Source organism: Dipodomys spectabilis, unplaced genomic scaffold (genome assembly GCF_019054845.1).
Source record: "Dipodomys spectabilis isolate Male_0828 unplaced genomic scaffold, ASM1905484v1 ptg000003l, whole genome shotgun sequence".
Lineage (NCBI taxonomy): Eukaryota > Metazoa > Chordata > Mammalia > Rodentia > Heteromyidae > Dipodomys > Dipodomys spectabilis.
The window spans coordinates 13,356,048-13,380,160 of NW_024870680.1; the positions used below are offsets into that span (position 1 = coordinate 13,356,048).

Consider the following 24,113-nt stretch of genomic DNA (forward strand, 5'->3'; position numbering starts at 1 on the left):
ATGCATGAGCCCCTGGGTTCGATTCCTCAGCACCCATAAGCAAAAAGAAAAAAAGCCAGAAGAGTCGCTGTGGCTCAAGTGGTAGAGCATTAGCCTTGAGCTGAAGAGCTGAGGGACAGCACCCAGGCCCAGAGTTCAGGCCCCACAACCGGCCCAAAAAAAAAAAAAAAGTTCCTACTTTTGCCTGGTGGTTTGGCTCTAGTTGAATATTTTAAGACTATCATAAGCAAGAAAGCAGCAGGGGGTAGGAATAATTAAGACATTCTTCAAGTTCTTCAAGAAAGTAACAGAGGATGTGAGTAATTAAGATTTTCCTACCCTCTTCAAACTAGCCAATCAGGAACACATTGTGAACCTGAGCTCATCCAATTCAAACACAGGAGCAGAGCCTGCTGCATTAGGGATAAAAAGTAAGCAGCAGACACACTCTCATAGCTTGTTCACCAGATTTTTGGCTGAGGGTGCACCATTCTACAGAGGTAAATACTGCCTTGCCAGTTGCTTTTGATTTGGTGCCCTTATTCCGAGGCGACATGCCAAGGTCCCAAGCCGTATCTAACAACATGGTAGCTCATTCGGGATCTTTCACATCACCTGAAGAAATCCTGGAAGACCATCCTTAGGAGGAGACTCATCCTGCTGCCCCACTGTGACACCTTCTGGATCAGGCTAAACACAGCATTCTCTCCTAGCTTGACAATGGACTCATAACCAAAGTTAAAGCGGCAACCCAACAAAGGAGCCCAGCTACAGAGGCCCAGACAACCCCTCTGTTTTTATAATAACTTAAAAAAATAATAAAGAGACTTGGACAAAGAGGCCCAAATTAAAACTGTAGCAAGAAGGTAAACAACTTTGTGCACTGACCAAGGCAGGGAAAACTCACGTTTATAAGTACTGTCTTGGTGGCTGGGTATTTTGGGGGATTGTGGGTGTGACTAAGACGTTTTAGACACAGAGAGAAAGCAAAGTCTTCATCTGTAGTTTCATACTTCTGCTAGAGAAGACCGAAATACTGGAGATGGAGGAAGCGATCACTGGGGTGCAAGAAACTTACAGCAAGGGGAGTTGAGTACAACAGGAAAGTTTTGTCACAGAAAACTGCTGAAAATGGGAATAACAATTCTATGGCTAGGGAAAGAAAGGTGGAACTAAGGAGATTCCCTTGAACATTCCCATTAGTCTGTTAGGTAGAATGTTAAACTCAGCATGCTAAAGTGAAATTGAGTTCTTTACCTCAGTTATCTTTCTTAATACTGTGTGCTTAGTAGAGACTCTGTTGTAGAGTTATTTTGGTCACATGTGTCTGGCCTGTTCAAGACAGCATCTGGGTACCACTCTGCCATGGCAAGTGTTTTGTTGGTCTTTATTGCTCTCTAGATGGACTTTGCTCTGGGAGGGACATTCATTTTATGCCATTTGCCAACCAGACAGGTCTGTCTTCATCTTCAAGGAGCTAGATCTCCCTATTTTGGGAAAGAACCTTCTTGTCTTGGTTCTATCCCAGGGTCCAGACAGAAAGGTGGACATTTCTAAGTTATCTGTGTTCTGTATTTTTGTGTGGTATATTAGTTTAGGAGAGAATGGATCAGATAAAATAACACAGATGGAAGGGGCAGGGTGGGGGGAGAGAAGAGGGACAGGTTGCTCAGCTTTTATCTTGCTTTCAGTTAATCTATGAGTTTAGCATAAGAAGTTTTGGTTTGGTGTTGTTTTGTTTTGTTTTCAGTCACTGGGCTTGAACTTAGGTCCTGGGCACTGTCCCTGAGTTTTTCTGCTCAAGGCTAGCAGTCTACTGCTTGAGCCACAACACTTCCAGTTTTCTGTTGGTTATTAAAGATGAGTGTAACTTTTCTGCCCAGACTGGCCTCGAACCATGATTCTCAGATCTCAGCCTCTTGAGTAGCTAGGATTACAGGCATGAACCACTGGTGCCCAGCCATAAGAAGTTTTTAATTTGCCACTTAGACTAACTCCTATCACTGGGAATTTGGTGAAACATTTTTAGACCTCAGGCCCAAACCACAGCACTTTTAAATTTCAGGCCCAACAACTCATTCCTCTATGCTCCCGTACAAAAATAAAAACTGGTTATGGGAAGAGAAAGATTATTTACATGTGCAACCACTGGAAGATGGCACTTTAGTATATTTCAGGGGCACAGAAATCAATCTTTGGCTAAGTGGGGAGAACTAGGGACAGGAATGAGAAGGTAAAATAGTTAAAATATTCCCATGTGGGTTCAGGGTTGGTCAGAATTAGCACCACGTGATCAAACAATTTAACACTTTTGAGTTCATTTTTCCATTTCTCTTTAACAAGAGAATGGCAAAACCAAGCTACACTGGTCTAAAGACTAAGCTCAAAATATAAAACCTAAATTTTAAAGTCAAAGGAGTAAAACTGAAACTCATAAGCTCATCAGAGATCAACCTAATTCACTTGAGGGGAAATTATCTAAGCCTTGGTAGAAATAAAGTATTTAAATTTAAATAAAGAACTTTAAATTGTTTCTTAATCCTTCCATACCTAATTGAGGACTTTCAAGGTTTCAGGATATAACATATAAGTTATAGAAATGTACTCATTACCTTACTCATGTAACTGTAACCCCTCTGTACGGTATCTTTACAATAAAAGATATATACAAAAAAAAGTTATGAAACATTTATGGAGAAATTCATTTATTCAAGGAACACTTGATTATTACTTTTTATGGATCTAGTGCAATTATAACCAATATGGATCAAAACATGGAAGCCACAAAGTCCACTCAGCAAAAATCACATTTGCTTAAGAAATGCAAAATCCAAAGTAGGGGGAAAGAAATCAACAAATTTGGCTCCTGGAGGCCTGGCAGTGGTCCTTCAGAAACAGCAACAAGCAAGGTAGCCATGTGCTGTGTCTGGAATATTCTGGGGTTTGCTGACTCCTACGGAGCCCAAGAGCCATTAATCTGAATCAATCACAAGACTTAGCAAAAAGCCAAAAGAATAAATGAATTTATAGAAACTATATTAACATACAAAAGAAACAAAGAATTTAGGCCAAAAACATAATGCCAAAGAATATCCTTAAGAGGAATATGAACAAATTAACACTAAACAACCATACAATAGAAGTATACTGGGGCTTCCAGGGGCTCAACTTACTTTGGGAAACAATGTTTGTAAACAATTATAATTTTAGCAAATATTAAAGGAAGTATACTAGAAGCCTGGACTTGGTATCAAAAATAATTAACAAAAAGGTCAGGTTGGAGGCATGGGTCAATTGGGTGAGTGCAAGTCAAGCAAGCAAGCCAGCTTAGCAGCAAACTTGAGGCCCTGAGCTTAATTAAACCCCACCGCAGTACCAGAAAAAAAGATACTTACTGTTAAGTACCGTACATTACAAAGTGTAAAATGGAAGAGACCTAGGTAGTCTTTGGGTTCAATCTTCTCCTTTATCTTTTTTTAAGTTGGTCAGTTTTTGTTTTCTTGCAATGGTAGAGATCAAGCACAGAGCCTTGTACATGCACATTCCTAGCCCTTCTCCCCTGTTTTGCATCCATCCTAAAATACACTTCTGCAACAGTATTCAACACTTTGCAGGAAGGTATCACAACTCAAGCAGTTCCAAAACAACTGAAAATAGGAGCCAAAATGTGTTAGAAATAGCAGTTAACATTCAGAGATGAAGTTTAGAAATTGAAACTTGGAAGTCGAGAAAAAACAACTCTAATAATAATACAGAACAGTACACTAAAATACCAATGTGTAACAGAGCCCATTATGACACAAATCCTAGTGAAAAAGCAATGGGATATTGTAAAATTATCCCCAACTAGAGAAACATTTGACCATCTGAAAGGAGATCAAATAAGGGCAAAATTCTACTCTAATCCGACTCTCAACTGTCTTCAAGAATGCCTCTATTTCCACCTGAGCCAGGGAAGGAGAAAAAACTAATATTTGCCAAACAGCTATCCTGTGAGACATGGCATGAGGATTTAAAACTTGGCAGAAGAAGAGCTTTACTAGTCATTGGGCTTCCCCAGAGATGTGCTCATTGAAACCATTTTTCTAGGATCCCAGTCTATTTTGACAGATTTAGAAGACAGACTGAAGAAAATGGAAGAGTAGTAGTGACTTGAAGACCAAAGCATGGACTAGGCTCCGGTCCTATAGCTGTGTAACTTGGCAAGTCATTAGCCTTCTCTGGGCCTCCATTTCTTAAGATCTGTTTATCTAGGGAGAGATGAGAAAAGGATGGAAGAATGATGGAGGGTGAATAATACCAAAATACATTGCACCAATCTCAGGATGTATTATACCTATAACCTGACTTCTGGAATTAAAAACCAGGGCAACATTCTCCCAAGAAGCATTATACTCATTATCTGAGTTATGGAATTGTAACTCCTTTGTACAATCCTTAATAATAACAGTAAAAATAAAGGCACAATGCCTATGTGCCTCTGATCATATAAAATAATATTTATCAAAATGAACTCCAGGAAATGGAAACAAGAGATATATTCTTTGTTGTTGTTTTTTGTCTTGTTTGTTCATTTATCTGTCTTTGAGAGGAGGAGGGGGACACACAAATGGAGGGACAAAGGGTAAAGAAATGCAGCATAGACATTATGTTGAAAATGAACTATACAACTTTGGGTGGGGATAGAAAGGAAAAACTGGGAGAGAGATGAAGGGATGACACTGTTAATAAAAAAAAAAAGTACCCCTCTATACATTACCTTTATAATTACAAGTTAAAAATAATAAAAAAGAAATCTTACTGAAAAAGAGGATAGGGAAAGAGCAATAGCAATAGAAATAGAAATAGAAAGAGCAATACTCAGGATAAAATATATATGCACATGCAAAACAAACAAGCTCCTTCCTATCTACCTGACAGATTGCACCGTATTCAAGGTCAAAATGGAATAGCCTAGGATTCTATAATATAAGGCATTGCTGATATCAACATATTCATTTAACAAATAGTCACTATGCATCTACTCTAGGCTCTAGAGTTACAGTGGTAACCAAGACCATCAAAGTTCCTACCATCATGGAACTTACATTCTAGGAACATAAATGCAAAAACCAGGTAGGTGGGAAACAGTGATATTTTCTAAGCAGTGATATTTTCTATGGAAAATAAAACAAGAGTGATATGAAAAACAATGACTAGAAGAAAGGTACCACTATAGATGGAATGGCCCAAAGGTCATGCTGCAGCCACATGACTGAGACCTGAAAGACCTTTCCAACCAAATGAGGACCAGAAGAATTGAGTGTCCACTCAAAGGAACCAGACAAGCTGACATGGCTGAGCACAGTGAGGAAAAATTTAGGAAAACAAGGGTGAAAAGTAGACAGGGGCCAAATCATTAAAAGAATATTTTCATTAAATCATTAAAAGAATACTTTCATAATGTGGTATATATATATATCTCCAATGGAATTCTATGTCTCCATCAGGAAGAATGACACCGCCCCATTTGTTAGGTAATAGAAAGACTTGGAAAAAATTATACTAAGTGAGATAAGCCAGGCTCAAAGAAACATAGATCCCATAGTTTCCCTTATTTGCAATAACTAATATACACCTAGGATAATCTAACCAAACAAGTAGAAAAGGTCAAAAGCTATGCACATATGACCATATAAGATGGTGCTAAGAGAAATTAGCTCCAAGATAGGGACACAGGTTTTCTTTGTTGCTGTTGTTTTTAAGGTACTTATAAGGTATTTTATAAGGTACTTATAATGTATTATGTGATTTCTTTTATTTCTTTTGTATGTTCTTCCCCCATGGTATAACCCTGTTTTCACTGCATTTGATTCCGGTACCCTGCATCTTGTATATACATTTTTCTAATTTGGGGAAGGGAAGGGAAATAACAAAATGCTGAAACAAGGATACAGACTGACCTAATATAACAAGGAGATGTACAAGACACTATGTTAAAAACTAACTTTACAACTTCGGGGGAAGGAGGAAGGAGTTCGGGGATCAAAAGTATAGATGGGGAAAAACAAAGGAGGGGTTAACAGTGCTCAAGAAAAAATGTACTCATTAACTTACTCATGTAAGGTACAGTATCTTACAATAAAAAAATAAATAAGGGAGCGGGGGGGGGGGGGGAGGCTGGGAAGGGATGTGAAGGGTAAACAAAGGAGGAGGCTGCAATGCTGGATAAGAAATGTACGCATTATCCTGCCCATGTAATTGTAACCCCTCTGTACAGTATGTTCACAAAAAAATAAATTAAAATGAATAAATAAATAAATAAATCATATTAATCCCTGAAAAAAAAGGAATACTTTCATTACCAAAAGATTTTTTTTTTTTGCAGTACTAAGTACTAAGTACTATGTTGAACTCAGGGCCTCATGTATGCTAGACAGGGGCACTACAACATGAGCCCCTCTGCTAGCAGTAAAAGGAAAAAAAAACAAAACGCTTCTTTGAGAGGGGGAAAATGGCAAAGAATGATCAAGATTCAGTGTATTCATAACCTGACTTACAGAATTTAAACTTCTTTGTATGACTACTTAATAACTACTAATAGGGCTGGGAAGGTAGCTCAGTGGTAGAGCACTTGTCTTGCATGCATGAGGCCTTGGGTTCAATTCCTCAGCACCATATAAGCAGAAAGAAAAAAAAAAAAGCCGAAAGTGGCACTGTGGCTCAAGTGGTAGAGTGCTAGCCTTGAGCTGAAGAGCTGAGGGACAGCGCCCAGGCCCAGAGTTCAGGCCCCACAACCGGACCCAAAATAATAATAATAACTACTATTATTATTATTACTAATAAACTCTGTATTTCAGGGTTGGAAAGGTGGCTCAGTGGTAGAGTGCTTGTCTTGCATGCATGAGGCCCTGGTTTCAATTCCTCAGCACCACATAAGCAGAAAAAGCTGGAAGTGAAGCTGTGGCTCAAATGGTAGAGTGCTAGCCTTGAGCTGAAGAACTGAGGGACAGAGGCTAGGCCCAGAGTTCAGGCCCCACTATTGACCAAAAAAAAAAAAAAAATTCCAATAAACAGCCATTTAAACATATATCCAGTGCACACATTATCAAAAGTAGAATATTTCTATAACTTTCTAAAGTTGAAATACCACTGCCAAAATCAAGGGACCATAGCCAAAGACCTAAATAAAATCTTAACTATAGCTTAACAAGCTGGGCATGGTGGCTCATGTCTGTAATCCTAGGTACTCAGGGGGCAGAGATCAAGATCAGGGCCAGGTACGCAAAAAGTTTTTCAGACCCCCATCTGACCAAATAAGTTGTATGCAATGATATACAGATGTCATGCATGCATAAACACAAGATTCTATTCAAAAACTCAGTCACTAAGATATATAGCCAGGTGCCTGTGGCTCATGTCTGTAATCCTGAGATCTGGAGGGCTGAAGGAAGCTAGTCTAGACAGAAAAGTTCTTTTTTTTTTTTTTAAGACAGAGAAGTTCTTGAGACTACACATCAAAAAAAAAAAAAAAAATCTGCAAAATGCTGGGCTGGAAGTATTATTCAACTAGTAGAATAACAGCCAATGAAGCAAGCATGATAAATCCCAGTACCACCAAAAAAAATAAATAAAACCTACTATATCTAAACAAAGATACCATTTATTATGTTTAGCAAGTCAAATAATCAAAATCTTCTTTATAGCAAATGGAAATAATAGCATGAGTTTTTAACAACTTCAATTTGAAGTTTTCAATAGGAAAAAAATTAATTCTTTCAGTAAATACTTATGAAGTATCTATGTGCCAGGCATGTTCTAAGCAGAGGGTAAGGCAATGAGCCAATCAGTGATGAGTAAACAAAGAAGCAGATTTGCCAACATGCCAGAACACAAGAACTGAAACATAATTCTTTATCTATCTTCTAAAATAAGTATCATAGGCTTGATCATATACCTGTCAGAAAGTAAACTTACCAAGGAATTCTTAATCACTTCACTTCTATAAAATTCTGGAAAAGAAGAAAAAGAACAATAAGTGAAATGAAAGAAATTAAGCTCATTAACTCACTCGTAATCCTATAATTTCTGAACACACGACTTAGTAAATCACTTACACACTGAAGAGTTCTATTCTCTTGGTTATCTTTATAAAATAAAATTTTAAAAGATTAAATAAAAGTTTTAAAGGGAAAAAAATCAATAAAGGTTAAAATCTTTCTGATTTAATGATTGTTATCTAGTTGCATCCTTTTACCATATATTCTACTTTGAACCCTAAAAAACTCAAACTTTCTGCTTCTTTCCCTATTTCCACTTTATACAACTGATTCAATCTGCTCTGTCTTTCCCGAATCATCTCTAAAGAATATCCCTGTAACTCTGTGGAATAAACTCTGACTTAGTAACCCCATAACCTAAGCTCTCCACCCATCTTCAACATTCCATCTCTGTAATTTCTATAAGCCCATTTCTTAACTGGACAACTTACAAATTAGACTAATGATTGAAGGCTCTGTGTAAGCATTAACATCTCATGATTCAACAAACTTACATGTGTGTTGGTAAATGTTGCAAAACTCAAAGACAAAATTAAAATATATTAGAAGTTGCAACCAAGGATGGATCCCAACAACCATCCAACATTCCTTCTGCAAACTTTCCGACTTGCCTCCATGCCTTCCTGACAACTGCAGACCCCACAAACGCTCCTACAGCCTCATGCTGTTGTAGGCTGACATTTCCTATGTGATGCACACATCACTGACACTGAGATGGATTCTCTTTTTTGGGGGGTGGGAGGTAAAAGGGGACAGAAGGAGAGCTGAGGAGCTAGGCTACCTGAGATGATTTGAGGTGATGTATGCACAAACCATTTTTCTAATATATTAAAATTTATGCCTCACATATTCCTCCCCTAATACCCATGAAGCCAGCAGTGTTTGTTCTGTGTAAGTACTATTTTCTCAATCCCTAAAATAATCCACAAGTAGATAGATACTCCATATTTTATTGATTAAACAATTTCACACATTACACTTACATGTAAATTTTTAAATAATGAACTTAGATTAAGAGCCAGTTGCCTATGACTCATACCTATAATTTTAGCTTTTCAGCTCAAGGCTAGTGCTCTACCACTTGAGCCACAGCCCCACTTCCAGTTTTCTGGTGGCTTATTGGAGATAAGAATCTCATGGATTTTCCTGCCTCCTGCCTGGGCTGGCTTTGAACTGTGATCCTCAGATCTCAGCCTCGAGTAGCTAGGATTACAGACATGAGCCACTGACCCCCAGCTTTAAATTTTATAAATTTTTATTCCATCAAGTTCAACAAATTCATTTGACAAGCAAATTTTCAAACAGTTATCATCCAAGATCTGTTTCTATACAAAAAGCGCCATCAGCTGCAAATGCTCTCCAGATATCCCTGCAAAGACCTAAAGAAACACAGCAGTCAGGAAACTACAGCATACCAATGCAAGGGCACGTTTTGGCTTTTATGCTGAATTCCATTGTTCAACAAATGTTTTAGTAGTGCCCAACCTCATTAAAAATAGAAGAAATATAAGCTTCAACTATACAGTATAGTCATTTGTACCTATCAGATTGGCAAAACTTCAGTAGTTTGCAGTCTATTGGCAAGGCTGTGGGGGAAAGGTGATCATATACAAATATCTTCCAACACAAAGGTTACATAATCTCTTTGTCCTAGTTTCCACATCTTGGAACTTACCCTAAAAGTATGCTAACTCCCATATGAAATAATGTAGTTGCAAAGTTATTTATGACGATGCTATGTGTGTAGTAAAAGACTAGAACAACCTAAATTCCCAGCAGAAATTGCCAATTAAACAAAATGAGATACAACTATTCATAGACAGAAAAAAATTACACAGCCAGGCACCTGCAGCTCATGTCAATAATTCTAGCTACACAGGAGGCTAAGATCTAGGGATTATGGTTCAGAGCCAGCCCAGATGGATAAATCTGTGAGAAATCTTATCTCCAATTAACCAGCAAAAAAAGCCAGAACTGGCCGGGCGCCAGTGGCTCACAACTATAATCCTAGCTACTCAGGAGGCTGAGATCTGAGAATCACAGTTCAAAGCCAGCCCAGGCAGGAAACTCTGTAAAACTCTTATCTCCAGTTCAAAAACCAGAAGTGGCGCTGTGGCTCAAATGGTAGAGTGCTTCTTGACCTGAAGAGCTGAGGGATAGTGCCCAGGTCCAGAGTTCAAGCCCCATGACTGACAAAAAAAAAGAAGCCAGAACTAGAAACATGGCTCAAGTGGTAGAGCACTCAGTTCAAGGACCACAGTTCAAGTCCCAGTACTAGCAAAAAAACAAAAAAAGAAAAGAAAAGAAAAACTAGGGAGTTTCCCTAAGAACCAACTGTCAAAATTTGTAGAGTTCACAAGCTTTATAGACTATGATAATGACAATTTGCCTTGTAAAGGTAAAAATGTGTTTGTGACTTTAGCTAAATATCACTATCCCACAGCACTGTGAAATTTATATAATCACTTAATCTCAATAAAGAATTTTTTTAAAAAGAAATGAATAATACTGTACTGGTTATCATGATAGGGTGGAAACTAGATGATGGGACAAAGGTAAAAGGGAAGTTTCAATTTAAACCTTTTTTTGGGGGGGGGGGGGGTCATGGGGCTTGAAACTCTGGGCTTGGGTGCTGTCCCTGCGTTCTTCAGCTCATGGAGAGCACTCTACCCTTTGAGCCACGGCACCACTTCCAGTTTTCTAGTGGTTAACTGGAGATAAGAGTCTCACAGACTTTTCTGCCCGGACTGGCTTTGAACTGTGATCCTCAGATCTCAGCCTCCTGAGTAGCTAGTATTACAGGCATAAGCCACCAGTGCCCAGCCTTCAATTTAAACCTTTATATAAATATTGAACCATACATAGCATTACCTATTCAAAAAAATTAAGAACAATGTATTAAGGGCCTAGTATGTGGCAAGCACTGTTACAGGTATTAGACAGACAAAACAATGAGAAAAACTAATCTAATAACATCTCCCCTCAGGGGGCTGCCATTCAAGTGGAAAAAAATACATCTTAACCAAGTAATTAAACATACAGATGTCAGTGATCTTAAATATAGTGGAGAAAAAAATAAAGCACAGAAGAAACAAAGGGCTAATCAGTGATGGAAGAGTTCTTCTGAGAAGCAGGCAGAGAAAGACATGCAAGAACATGGATGGGCTAGTGAGCCAGATGGCTATCTACAGGAAAGGGCTCAGGCCAAAGAAACAGCAAGTGCAGAGGCCAAAAATGAACAAAGCCTGGACAGGTAGGTCAGAGAGGCTGCAAGAAGGAGCTTGGGGGTGGCAGAAGGTGAGTTCTGAGGGGCAACAAGTCAGACCATGACCTCAGAAACTAAGGATCTTGGCTTTTACTCCAAATGAGAGGGGAAGCCACTAGAAAGGTTTAACAGGATCCCCACTGAGAGGATGCTGGAGCCTAAGGGGACAAAGCTATTAGAATTTAGGCAGCAGAGGACAGAGGTTGGAGAAGTGATCAGATTATGGGCCTACTATGATAATGATGGACCAAAGGACTTGCTACATGATTGGATGTGGAATATAAAAGAAAATGAATAATCTAGGATAGTTTTAAAGTTTTTGGCCAAGAAAATGGAGTTGTCATTTTCTGGCAGAAGACAGCACCACAGGTAGATCAGAGCTAGAACACCAGAAACTCAATTTTGAAAATATGGAGTAGATTGGGTGTAGGTAGACGCAGTGTATAAAACTGGATATAAGAGTTCAAAGGAAAGCTCACAGAGATTTTGATATGAGACTTGGATGAGATCATAAATCTCCTAACTTGGAATAAACAGAGTTCTCCCTTGAGTAGATCTAAGCTAGTCAGTATCCAGGAGAGGAGAGGTGCTTAACATGTAATAGGTAAGAAAATAACTACTCTGAAAAACAATCTGATTTTACAAAAACTCCAAGTTTAAGAGGGAACCAGAATTAAAATCTAGTTCCCCATCCACTGACATGGGCTTTATTCTCTGGATAGAATAATTGATACTTAATATGAACTACTAAAAATGTAGACAATCTCCTAAGGGCACTAAAAGGATGACTAGCCGGATGCCGGTGGCTCATACTTGTAATCCTAGCTATTCAATCCAGGGTTTTGTGAATGCTGGGCAAGCACTCTATCACTGAGCAACATCCTTGGCCTCTTTATAATCCATTTTAAATGCTAGCTCCTAGAATATTAGCAGCTAATATTCAAAAAGGACTAAGAAACTTATCAACATAAAGCTTATAGTTAACTAAAAAAACTATCCACTAAATATATCTTTTTTTGTTCTTGGTGATACTGAGATTCGGGGTTTTGTGCTTGCTAGACAAATATTCTACCATTTGGGCCATGCCCCAGTCCTTTTTCAGATAGGATCTTGCATTATCCGCAAGCCAGCTTCAGGCCATGATCCTCCATAGCAATGTCTCCTACAATAGTCGAGATTATAGAAGTGAGCCATAATGCCCATCTGCAATGCTTCTTTAATATGTATACATATATATATATAGATATATATATATATGCTCAAAATATTTTCAGACAGCATGATAATTTAACTTTCCAATAAGCAATAATTGTGGAAGGCACTGGGAATCAATGTATTACAAAATAAAAACATGAAGGCTGAGCACAGTGGCTCACACTTGTAATTCCAGGTACTCAGGATTGAGATCAATCCAGGCAAAAAAACCCTGAGATCCCCTCATCTCAACAAAAAAGCTAAGCATAGTGAAACATGACTAAAATCCCAGCTATGCTTACTGGACACTGTGTTGAAAATGAAGTGTAGTGGGGATAGGAAGGAAAAACTGAGAGAGAGCAAGGGAAAAGGTGACACTATCCAAAAAGAAATGTATTCTTATGCTGGGCGCTGGTGGCTCACACGTATAATCCTAGCTACTCAGGAGGCTGAGATCTGAGTATCACCGTTCAAAGCCAGCTCGGGCAGAAAAGTCTGTGAGACTCTTATCTCCAATTAGCCACCAGAAAACTGGAAGTGACGCTGTGGCTCAAAGAGGTAGAGTACTCGCCTTGAGCTGAAGAGCTGAGGGACAGCACCCAGGCCCAAAATTCAAGCCCCACAACAAAAAGAAATGTATTCTTTACCTGACTTATATAACTGTAACCCCTCTGTACATCATCTTTATAATAATAATAATAATAAAAGAAACCCCAACTATGCAAGATACATAAGTAAAAGGATTATAGTTCAGCCTGGCCCAGGCAAAAAATCAAGACCTTACCTAAAAAAATGAAGCTAGAATGTGGTTCAAGTGGTAAAGTGCTTGCCTAGTAAGCAAGCACAAAGCCCTGTGTTCAAACTCTGTCTGGTACCACCAGAGAAAATTTTTAAAAAAAGGAATACACAAACATGAGATACAGCAATGAGTAGGTCCACAGAGGCCTTACCTTTGCATATTTTTTCACTGCTACACAGATGAAGTGTGAAGAAGGTGTCAAGTAGCTGATGGCCATTTTTATTAACAACGTTCCGGGCAGCAATGTTCCGAAGATGTCGAAGTCGCCGCTAGAAAATAATAACACAAAGATAGGGTATTCAGGTTTTGCCTCTATAAAATGTTCTGAATGTTGCAGTTCCAAAATGAAACGTAACAGGTTGTCTAGATTGGTTCACTTATTGAGCAGGCAACTATGACCCAGCCTATTAGTCATGCCTCAGTATCCCCTTTGTTAAACAGAAATTACCTCTGCCCTATCTCATGTAGAGTTGTTGTAAGTATGAAATGAATGACAACAGATGATATATTTTTGGAACACTATAAATGTAAGTGCAATACACCTGCAGAATATAAACTAAGCAATCACTTGCATTTTCCACAGAAACACTCGAGCAGACATGCAAAATCTATTGAATACAAATAGAAAATCAGCAGCTGCTGATTGTTGCAAGTTCAGTCTAGATAGTGGATCATTTGTACAACCAGGAGAACAGACCACAGCCAAAAAACTAACAGCAGTTAACTCACCAGGACTCCATTCAGCCAGTATCACAACTATTGTATTTCAATTCTCATTTCCCCAGCACCAACTAGTCTCTATTTCCTAACAGCCTACTTCCTATCCATGTTTTATCTGGGGCCACAACTGTTGCTCCACAAGAAACAGCAGAAATCAATAAAATTACAAAATGATAATTTTGGGGACAGCCATTTTTTTTTATCGGAAAGAAAAAATGTTAGCAATACTGAATTCTTCCACAACAGATTCATCCCCAAAAGCTAGTTCCCCTGGCTGGATAATTATCTTCAGACTTCAAGACAGAAACTTCATGCTGTTTTCAAATATGCTTCATGAAGGTCCCTGGGGCGGAAGGCAGTCCATCCCTACCCATCCATGCTCAGTTCCTCTCCAGCCAGCCAGGAGGAACTTTCCTCCATACACACACAACCAAATCCTTTCTCCCAACCTAGAGATTAACATTCTTTGACACAGAAGGTTATTGTCTAATAAATTTGCGTAATCTCCTAAGTATGAAAAGCTGCAATGTATTTATAAGAATTCCCTAGGCTCACTCTGAAAGACACACTTTTCCACAATCAGCCCAGTTTCCATTTTCCACCTTGGATTACAAGTGTTTGCTGCCACTGCTGCTGCTGCTGCTGCTGCTGCTGCTGCTGCTGCTGCATACTTCTCCTTAGCCCTCTCAGTCAAACAGTTATTTATCTACCTAGGTGTTTGCTTGTTTAAGTTTTGAGATGAGGCCTCCAAGGTCTCTAACTCAAGATCCTCCTACCCCAGCCTCCCAAGGATTATAGGTATACACCCAGCTTTTTTCAGTCAAAATTCTTAGCCTTGTAATGGCAGTTGGTAGCTTACAGTTACCTACTCTATTCATCTAGCAGGAAGACTTGATGACCGTCTCTACCACTGTACTAGCAGCATTTATGACATACCCTGGGCATATTCTTGGCTAAACACTTCACACATGTCTTCGTTTAATCCCCAGAAGAGATGTTAGCTACTGTCATAATTATTTTTTTTATTTTTCTTCTTTTGTTTTGTTTTTTTGTTTTTGCAGTACTGGGGATTGAACTCAGGGCTTTGTGCCTGCTAAGCAATTGTTCACCCACTTGAGCCACACTTCCCACTTATTATTTATTTCTTTACCTCAACATTTCTAAGAAACCAAATATAGACAAAGGAATCATGAATAATAAATGAAAGGGAATGTATCAAAAGAAGGAAGGAGAGCAGACTCAGTAAAGCTAAGGGATTATACCTATATTGTACTTGTGGGTATGTATTTCCAGCTCCATATTATGTATGCCTGATATACAGCTTGGTCTTTAACCTCCTTTAAGCTACAGAGGACAAGACTATCAAGCAAAGAGTTATCTTCAATTCAACAAAATTATCTATCACAAATGCAATCATAATGGAACTGATTGCCTTTCAAAGCAATATGCAGGGCTTGGACAGAAACTGATTCTCTAATGGATGTACAGCTGCTATGAAGATCTTTGTGTTGTGGAGGTAATGAGGACAACCACCTCCAGGGCACCTGCTCAGCCCAAGCTCTGCAATTCTCAGCTGAATGGAGAATAGACCACATCAGGGCATTTTATAAGAAGACTTGAGAAAACCAAAAACTCCTCTACAAATCAACCATCTGAACTCAAAACAGTGCCTTTAGGGTATGACTATGAATTTTCCTTTGATTTATTTCAAGACAATTAGGGTGAGTATTCTCACTATATCATGATTAATTAACATAAAAGATCATATACAAGGTCATATGCATATGCATGCAAACAAATTGGCTAAAGTATGGTTTATACAGGAGTATTCCAATGGTGTAACTCCTTTGCTCAACTTACAGTTTAACAAAGTAAACATCAGAAGCTGAAACACAATTTGTAAGAGGGGGATGATTGATGGGGAGAGGGGACAGATAAGTGAACAGAGGAAGAATGAGTGAATGACATGCATAATATTCAGTGTTCATAAGTGAAAATGGAACCTGGGAGCTTGAAGGGATGTGTAGGGTTGGAACAGATGGGAAAGAATGATGGAAGGGTAAACACTGATCAAGATGCACTGTACTAATACACTGCCATGGTGAATTTAAACCCCTTTATGCAACTAATGGTAATTTTAAGTAGTTAATTAAAAATAAAATACAAGAATACAAGAGTACATTTTTGATAGCATATGCCTAAAATCCCAAGTACTGGAGAGACTAAGACAGGCTGAAAGCAAATTCAAGGTCAGGATGGGCAACACAGTGAGACGCTGTCTGAAAAAAATTAATTTGTGGCGTAAAAGCAGCATCTAACAAAGCACTGCTTTTGACCACTGAATAGAATTAAACATAAGGTCATTTCTTGAAATTTCCATCCATAAACAATTAAAACCAAATGGTCTAGGAAATGCCACTGTGGCTCAAGCGGTAGAGTGCTCGCCTTGAGCTGAAGAGTGCAGGGACAGCACCCAAGCCCAGAGTTTAAGCCCCACGACCGACCAAAATTTAAAAAAAAAAAAATGGTCTAAGGTTCTAAGCTGATACAAGAAACCATAAACATTCTGGAAATACTCTATTATTCCCAGCCATCTCCTCAGCCTTTCCCAAATGCTCTACTCCACTTCCAGTTATAAGATGCTGTGTGCCGGGCTGGAATGTGGCTTAGTGGTAGAGTGCTTGACTAGCATGTATGAAGCCCAGGGTTCAATTCCTCGGTTCCCCATAAACAGAAAAAGACAGAAGTGGCACTGTGGCTCAAATGGTGGAGTGCTAGTCTTGAGCAAAAGAAGCTCAGGAACAGTGCCCAGGCCCTGAGTTCAAGCCCCAGGACTGGCAAAAAAAAAAAAATGTTATGTGCCATATTACAGTGGCAGTTTCAGGCAGCTGGGTGCACTTTAATGATATCCATTGCCAAAGATAAATAGGAGATTTCATATATTTTTTGGGGGGATTCGGTCATGGGGCCTGAACTCTGGGCCTGGGCGCTGTCCCTCAGCTCTTTAGATCAAGTCTAGCACTCTACCACTTGAGCCACAGCGCCACTTCCGGCTTTTTTCTTTTTGCTTATGTGGTACTGAGGAATCGAACCCAGGGCCTCATGCATGCAAGGCAAGCGCTCTACCACTGAGCCACCTTCCCAGCCCCGAGATTTCATATTTTAAGTTGGAATAATTTTAAGTTGGGATACAATCTCTGAAACAGTATCTATAAAACTTTCTATGTGCTGGGCGCTGGTGGCTCACGCCTGTAATCCTAGCTACTCAGGAGGCTGAGATCTGAGGATCGCGGTTCAAAGCCAGCCCGGGCAGGAGAGACCGTGAGACTCCTATCTCCAATAAACCACCAGAAAACTGGAAGTGGTGCTGTAGCTCAAGTGGTAGAGCGCTCGCCTTGAGCTGAAGAGCTGAGGGACAGCACCCAGGACCAGAGTTCAAGCCCCACGACCGACAAAAAAAAAAAAAAAACTTTCTATGTAAAGATTAAAAACATTCACTGACATATAAAACTAAAACTTACTCATCCTTTGAATTTAGGGACTGACTTACAGCACAACTCAATTACCTGACATGGTAACAGTAGGTAAAAGGGCACAGGACCCTAATTTCTTCATTTTTTTGTCAACCTTTAAAATGTAAATTCCAACATGAAATTTAAATGAAATGCATACACAATAAAACTGAAAAAAATAACAATTACTCAGTAAGAACCAGAGCTTCTAAAGAACTTAAAGTAGCCGGGCTTCAATGGCTCATGCTTGTAATCCTAGCTACTTGAGTCTGAGATCTGAGGATTGCTGTTCAAAGACTGCTGGGGCCAGAAAGACTGTGGACTCTTATCTCCAATTAACTACTAAAAACCTGAAAGTGGTGTTGTGGCTCAAAGTAATAGAGTACTACCCCTGGACTGAGCACAAAAAAGCTCAGGGCTAGCACCCAGGCCCTCAGTTTAAGCCCCAGGACCAGCACAAAAAGAAAAAAGAAAAAAGAAAAAAAAAAAAGAACCTAACATAGCAGTTTATCTTGTTAATGTTACTAATTTTCTCAGAAAACTGCTTTACAGTTTAGTAGTGGTATACTGGAATTTGTGTGTATATATGCGCACGCTCTTGTTTTGGCCTGCCCAGAATCTACTTTGGTTTAAAAAAAAAAATCAATATTTTTTTAAATCCTTAATAACTTCCTTTGTAGACCTACCAACTCTCACAATCAGACTTGTAGTTACCTGGACCTCCAGCCTCAGAAATGTAAATATGATTCAGAACGGGCCAATCGGCACGCCTAATTTTACTGATCATGTGATATGATTCAATGAGGGCCAATGAAAGGCCCAGAAATTATACTAAGCTGTTAGCAGTCCTCTAATTTGCCCCTCCGATCCTAAACACGACTAGAGATGATACTGGCAAACATCTGTCTTTTACTGTGAAACTGAGGTTGGACTCAATAAGAGCACAGTGAAGTCAAGACATGTGGGTTTCAGGTCCTGCTGACACCATTTAAGTCTGGATCAAACCATACCTAAAATGAGCATTTTAATAAGAAATACCAGCCTCTCCTTGTAAAACTATCCAAGAATATAACTATAGAGATTTAAGTATAACCGTTTATTAAGACCTTATGCAAGGCTAAGGATGTAGCTCAGTGGTAAAATGCTTGCCAAGTGTGAGTAAGGATTATGGGCTCAATTCCCAGCACTGCAATAAATAAATAAATGTTTCATAGCAGATTAGTAGATAAAGAGTAGTCTTTTTTGTTGTGGCTATTATTTTGTCTTGTGCTGATCCTGGGGCATGAACTCAGGGCTTGACCATTGTCTCTGAGCTTCTATGCTCAAGGCTAGTATTGAACTACAGCTCTATTTCTGGCTTTTTTTTTTTTTTTTTTTGAGCATTTTATTGGAGATAAGAATCTCACAGACTTTCCTGCCCAAACTGGCTCCTAATCATGATTCTCAGAGCTCAGCCTGCTGAGTAGCTAGGATTACAGGCATGAGCCACCAGCACCTGGCTTGTTATCTGGACCCTTAAAGCGGCCTTACTCTAAATACCTTCATATTTTAGAAAATGCTATCATCCAAATGGTGGCAGGCATGGGGGGGGGGGGGGGGGGGGGAAGAAACTCTAACTCTAAATATCTTCATATCTTCATATTTTAGAAAATGCTATCATCCAAATGGTGGCAGGCATGGGGGGGGTGGGGGGAGAAGAAACTCTAATACACTGTTGGTGGGAATATAAAGTTAACACAACCACTCTAAAAGGTAGATCACACTGTGATCGATCTAGCAATACCACTCTTGGGCATCTACCCAGAATATTACAAGTCAGGATACAGTGAAGGTACTTGAATGTCCATGTTCACTGCTGTACTACTCGTGATAGCCAAGTCATAGAAACAGCCCAGATACCCTATAATGGATGAGTGAATCAAGAAAATGAGGGGCTGGGAAGGTTGCTCAGTGGTAGAGCGCTTGCTTTGCATGCCTGAGGCCCTGGGTTCGATTCCTTAGCACCACATAAGCAAAGAAAAAAGCCGGAAGTGGCGCTGTGGCTTGAGTGGTAGAGCGCTAGTCTTGAGTTGAAGAGCTGAGGGACAGCGCCCAGGCCTAGAGTTCAGGCTCCACGACCGGACCCAAAAAAAAAAAAAAAAGAAAGAAAAAGAAAATGTGAGATATCTAATAGAATCAGAATAATATGTCATTTTCAGAGAAATAGATAGGCCTAGAAATAAGAATGTTAAGTGAAACAAGTCAGGCTCAGACAGAAAAATGATGAATGTTTTCTCTCATATGTAGAAGCTATATCTAAAATACATATACATAATAATATATAGGATTTTATGTATATACACAAAAACAAACTGACTAAAGGATGATATATTTAGGGGAAGAGTCCAATGGTGTAACTCCTCTGAACAACTAATGAATTGTTTAACAAAATGAATACCAAAAAGCTGTTTGGGGGAGTAGACAATGAGAGGAAGGGTATGCAAATGTAGTCATTATATTCATAGTACATAAAATATGAACTACAGGACTTAAGGATAGGTATGTGAGAAGGACAGATGTTGGAAACAATGGGGAGAGTGGCATTGATCAGGTTGCACCGTACTCATAACCAACTTCTAGAACTAGAACCCCTTTGTACAACTACAAGAAAGAAAAAGAAAAGGAGGGAGGAAAGAGAAAAAAAGAGAGAGAGAAGGGGCCAGGCACTGGTGGCTCACGCCTGTAATCCTAGCTACTCAAGAGGCTGAAATCTGAGGATCATGGTTCAAAGCCAGCCCAGGCAGGAAAGTCCATGAGACTCTTATCTCCAATTAACCACCAGAAAATGAAAGTGGCGCTGTGGTTCAAGTGGTAGAGTGCCTTGCACTGAAGAGCTCAGGGACAGTGCCCAGGCCCAGAGTTCAAGCCCATGACCAACGCCCCCACCCCCCCAAAAAAAAGAAGAGAGGGAAGAAGGAGAGAGGGATAAGAGAGAAGAGGAAAGAAGGAAAGGAGGGAGGGAAGGAGAAAGGTAGGGAGGGAAGGAGAAAGGGAGGCAGGCAGGCAGGCAGGGAGGAAAGGCAAGGAGGGAGGGAGGGAAGGAGGGAAGAGAGGGAAGGAGGGAAGGAGGGCAGGAGGGCAGGAGGGAAGGAGGGAAGGAGGGAAGGAGGGAAAAAAGGAAATGCTGTTGTCTGTAGCAAGGCTTTAAAAACAGTCCAGTCTCAGCCTGGAACTAACAGAAAAAAACCCACACAATTTAATGGAATATGTCACTAGTATTTTCTATTCCGCCCATTTGTTTTTCCTTTGCATGCAAAGACAGTAGTGCCCACAGTGAACTAAGGTGTCCTTGATCTTGCTCCTTCTCCTTATCACTGCGAGAGAATGACTCAAGGATGCTAACAGCCAAGAGAAGGAACTGGTTTCCATTCATCCTTCTTTCCCATGGCCTCACTTTTTAAAAAACCAAAGTACTACTGAGTCTTAAATATAATTTCCCCGCAAATCCCTATTATCACCAAACTGAACCATCCCAAATTCAACTTTTAGGACCCCTGTTATGGTTTGGATATAAAGTCCCTCAAAAAGGCTCATGTATTGAAGGTTTGGTCCCTAGCTAGTAGGGCCATTTGGCCAAATTCTAGATATTTATGAAGGTGGCACCTAACTGTCCTTTGGTGTATCTTGCTTCTGGTCCCTGCCTGCTACATCTACCTCTCTCTTCTACCTACCTCTCCTTTCTTTCCCTTTCTTTCCTTCCTGTCCATCATAAGATAACTAACCTCTACACATGTTCCTGCTACCACATTGTTCTAGTGCTGGCACACGCACACACACGCACACACACATGCACACATGTGCGCACGCACACACGCACGCACGCACACACACACACACACACACACACACATGCAAACCGGTATGGCAATGCTCTGGTCCAGGCTACTCTAGAGGTAAAGGTAGAAAGACTGTAGTTAGAAGACAATCTGAGCAAAGTACAAGACCCCATCTGAAAAAGCAAACAGAAAGACTAGTATGTGGATCAAGTGGTAAAGCACTTGAATTCAATCCCCAGTATGGCGAGAGAGAGAGAGAGAGAGAGAGAGAGAGAGAGAGAGAGAGAGATGAGAGGAGAGGAGATGGATGTGTCATGGACTAATTGATTTGGTGGACTAATTAATCTGGGAGAGTAGATTCCAAAGTAGCTTAGCATTAGGGCTATAGCATAGTTCTTGCTGGCTACGATTAGCCAAATTTACAGTGAGAAATGGAAGCACAAATCAGAGTAAAAGGATGTAAAATTTGTAGTTTATCCAGAAAGAGAGGATGTTTAAAGTAGAGGCCAAGGAAAGTACCGCTGATAAAGAGATCTGGACCATTGGAAAGAAGCCTAGTGTTTTGTACTAGGACAATAGAAAGATGTTCTAACAGAGTCTTAGGAATTTGCCGTGCCCTGCCCATCACAGTCTCGGGAACATAAAAGTCTATACATATCTGGAAGACTTCCTTTTCCTAGTGCTGTCTGGGAAAATTTATGCAGCCACCCATGGATTTAGAGACCACTGCAACCCAGGGTCCAAGTCCAGCTACTGTTCAACAGTAGCACTATGTGGATAATACCCAGGCAGACCTATAGGTATCATCCACATAGTGCAAGCTTTGAAGGCATTTAGAATGAAAGAGCTTCATGTCATAGAACCTTTCACCCAGGTCTGCAGGTAATGGGTCATTGAAGGAGGGTCACTGGGGCTATCTTGTCCCTAGCCCTTGTGTCTGTCTCTTTCTTTCCACCCATCATTAAGTGACTATTCTCTGACATCTGTTCTTGCTGCCATGATATTCTGTCTCAGTAAGTGCCCAAGGACTATGGACTGAAACTCCTGAAATCACAAGCTAAAATAAATTCTTCTTTTAGGCTATTTGGTCAGGTATTTTGACACAGCACCAAACTCTGACTAACACAATTCCCAAGAGCAAGAGCACAGTTAAAGTATAATATGCTTAACTTAAAAGAATTATTACAGGTCAGGCGTCGGTGGCTCATGCCTGTAATCCTAGCTACTCAGGAGGCTGAGATCTGAGGATCATGGTTCTACCTGGGCAGGAAAGTCCATGAAACTCTTATCCCACCAGAAAACCGGAAGTGGCTCCATGGCTCAAGTGGTAGCGTGCTAGCCTTGAATTGAAGAGCTCAGGGACAGCCCCCAGGCCCAGAGTTCAAGCCCCATGACGGACCAAAAAAAAAAAAACTATTACAAATCAACAATATAATCAATAGTCAATTACCTATTCACAATAAAAAAAGGATAATGATTTTTTAAAAGGCAAGTCATAGGGAAGGAAATGGTAACTGAACACAGAAAAATGTAAAATCAAGCCCATAATCAAAGATATGCACATGAAAACCAACATTCTGTCACATGACAGACCTCAGTTTCAAGCCTGAATAATATATCCCAACTTATATCTCCCACAAGCAATGTGACCAAGAAGTAGCAATGTGACCAAGAAGTGAGGTATACGTTCCCTTTTCCTAAAATGTGGCTAGTCTGTTAATTATGGCAGAAATGATTCTGGGTGACTTCTGAGGGTAAATCATAAAAGCAATATGACCTCCATCTATCTGATTCTCTTAGGATGCTCTTGCTTGGATCCAATGAGTCTGCCTGGAAAGGACCTCATAGGTCTTCCCCACAGCCCCACTGATAGCTGGACACACGGAGTGTCCTGAATCACTGAACTTCAGAAATGATATTAAAGAAGATCTGTTCTCACTAAGCCCAGACCAAACTGCAGATTCATGAGCAAAATAAATGATGATGTTTTAAGACATATTTTTTATCTGTTACACCACAATAAATAACTAAGGCATCCTGTATGATTGCATACATAGCACAGGCTACAATACCACTATTATTAGTCACTGTCAAGGTTAACAGAAATAAGGAAATGTAAACTGGTCCAATTTGGACCATAGGCAATTTAGCAACAACCACCAAATTTTAAAATTCATATAATACTCAAGCAAGAAATTTCACATATTATAAAAATGTGCACAGGCTGGGCACTGGTGGTTCATGCCTGTAATCCTAGATACTCAGGAGGCTGAGACCTGAAGGTCACGGTTCAAAGCCAGCCCAAGCAGGAAAGTCAATGAGACTCTGATCTCCAATAAACCACCAAAAACCTGGAAGTGGTGCTGTGGCTCAAGTGATAGAGCACTCACCTTGAGCTGAAGAGCTGAGGGAAAGCAGCCAGGCCCAGAGTGCAAGCCCCATGACCAACCAAAATAAATAAATAAAGTGTACAGATGTTTATTCTGTGTTTCTATTAAATCAGAAAGTTGATAGCCACTCCTAAATTGTAGTACATTCATATAACAGAAAACTATATAAAAGACCATTTAGCCAGGCACCAGTGGCTCACGCCTGTAATCCTAGATACTCGGGAGGCTGAGATCTGAGTATTGTGGTTCAAAGCCAGCCCAGGCAGGAAAGTTTGTGAGACTCTTATCTCCAATAAACCGCTAGAAAACCGGAAGTGGTGCTGTGGCTCAAGCAGTAGAGCGCTCCCCTTGAGCTGAAGAGCACAAGGACAGCGCCCAAGCCCAGAGTTCAAGCCCCACG

General features: G+C 40.0%; 1 protein-coding gene across 2 annotated transcripts in view; it reads right to left on the reverse strand.

Moving 5' to 3' along the window:
- Nucleotides 1–24,113, reverse strand: part of Uvrag (UV radiation resistance associated) — a 317,269-nt gene that overhangs the window by 263,106 nt on the left and 30,050 nt on the right. The window contains exons 2-3 of one of the 2 annotated variants that reach the window (XM_042689000.1): nt 13,428–13,545; nt 7,936–7,970 (exon numbers count right to left, since the gene is read on the reverse strand). In XM_042689000.1, coding sequence (XP_042544934.1) covers nt 7,936–7,970; nt 13,428–13,545 — 153 coding nt within the window. The remainder of the gene's footprint in view (nt 1–7,935; nt 7,971–13,427; nt 13,546–24,113) is intronic. The other variant, XM_042689006.1, reaches the window with a different exon arrangement.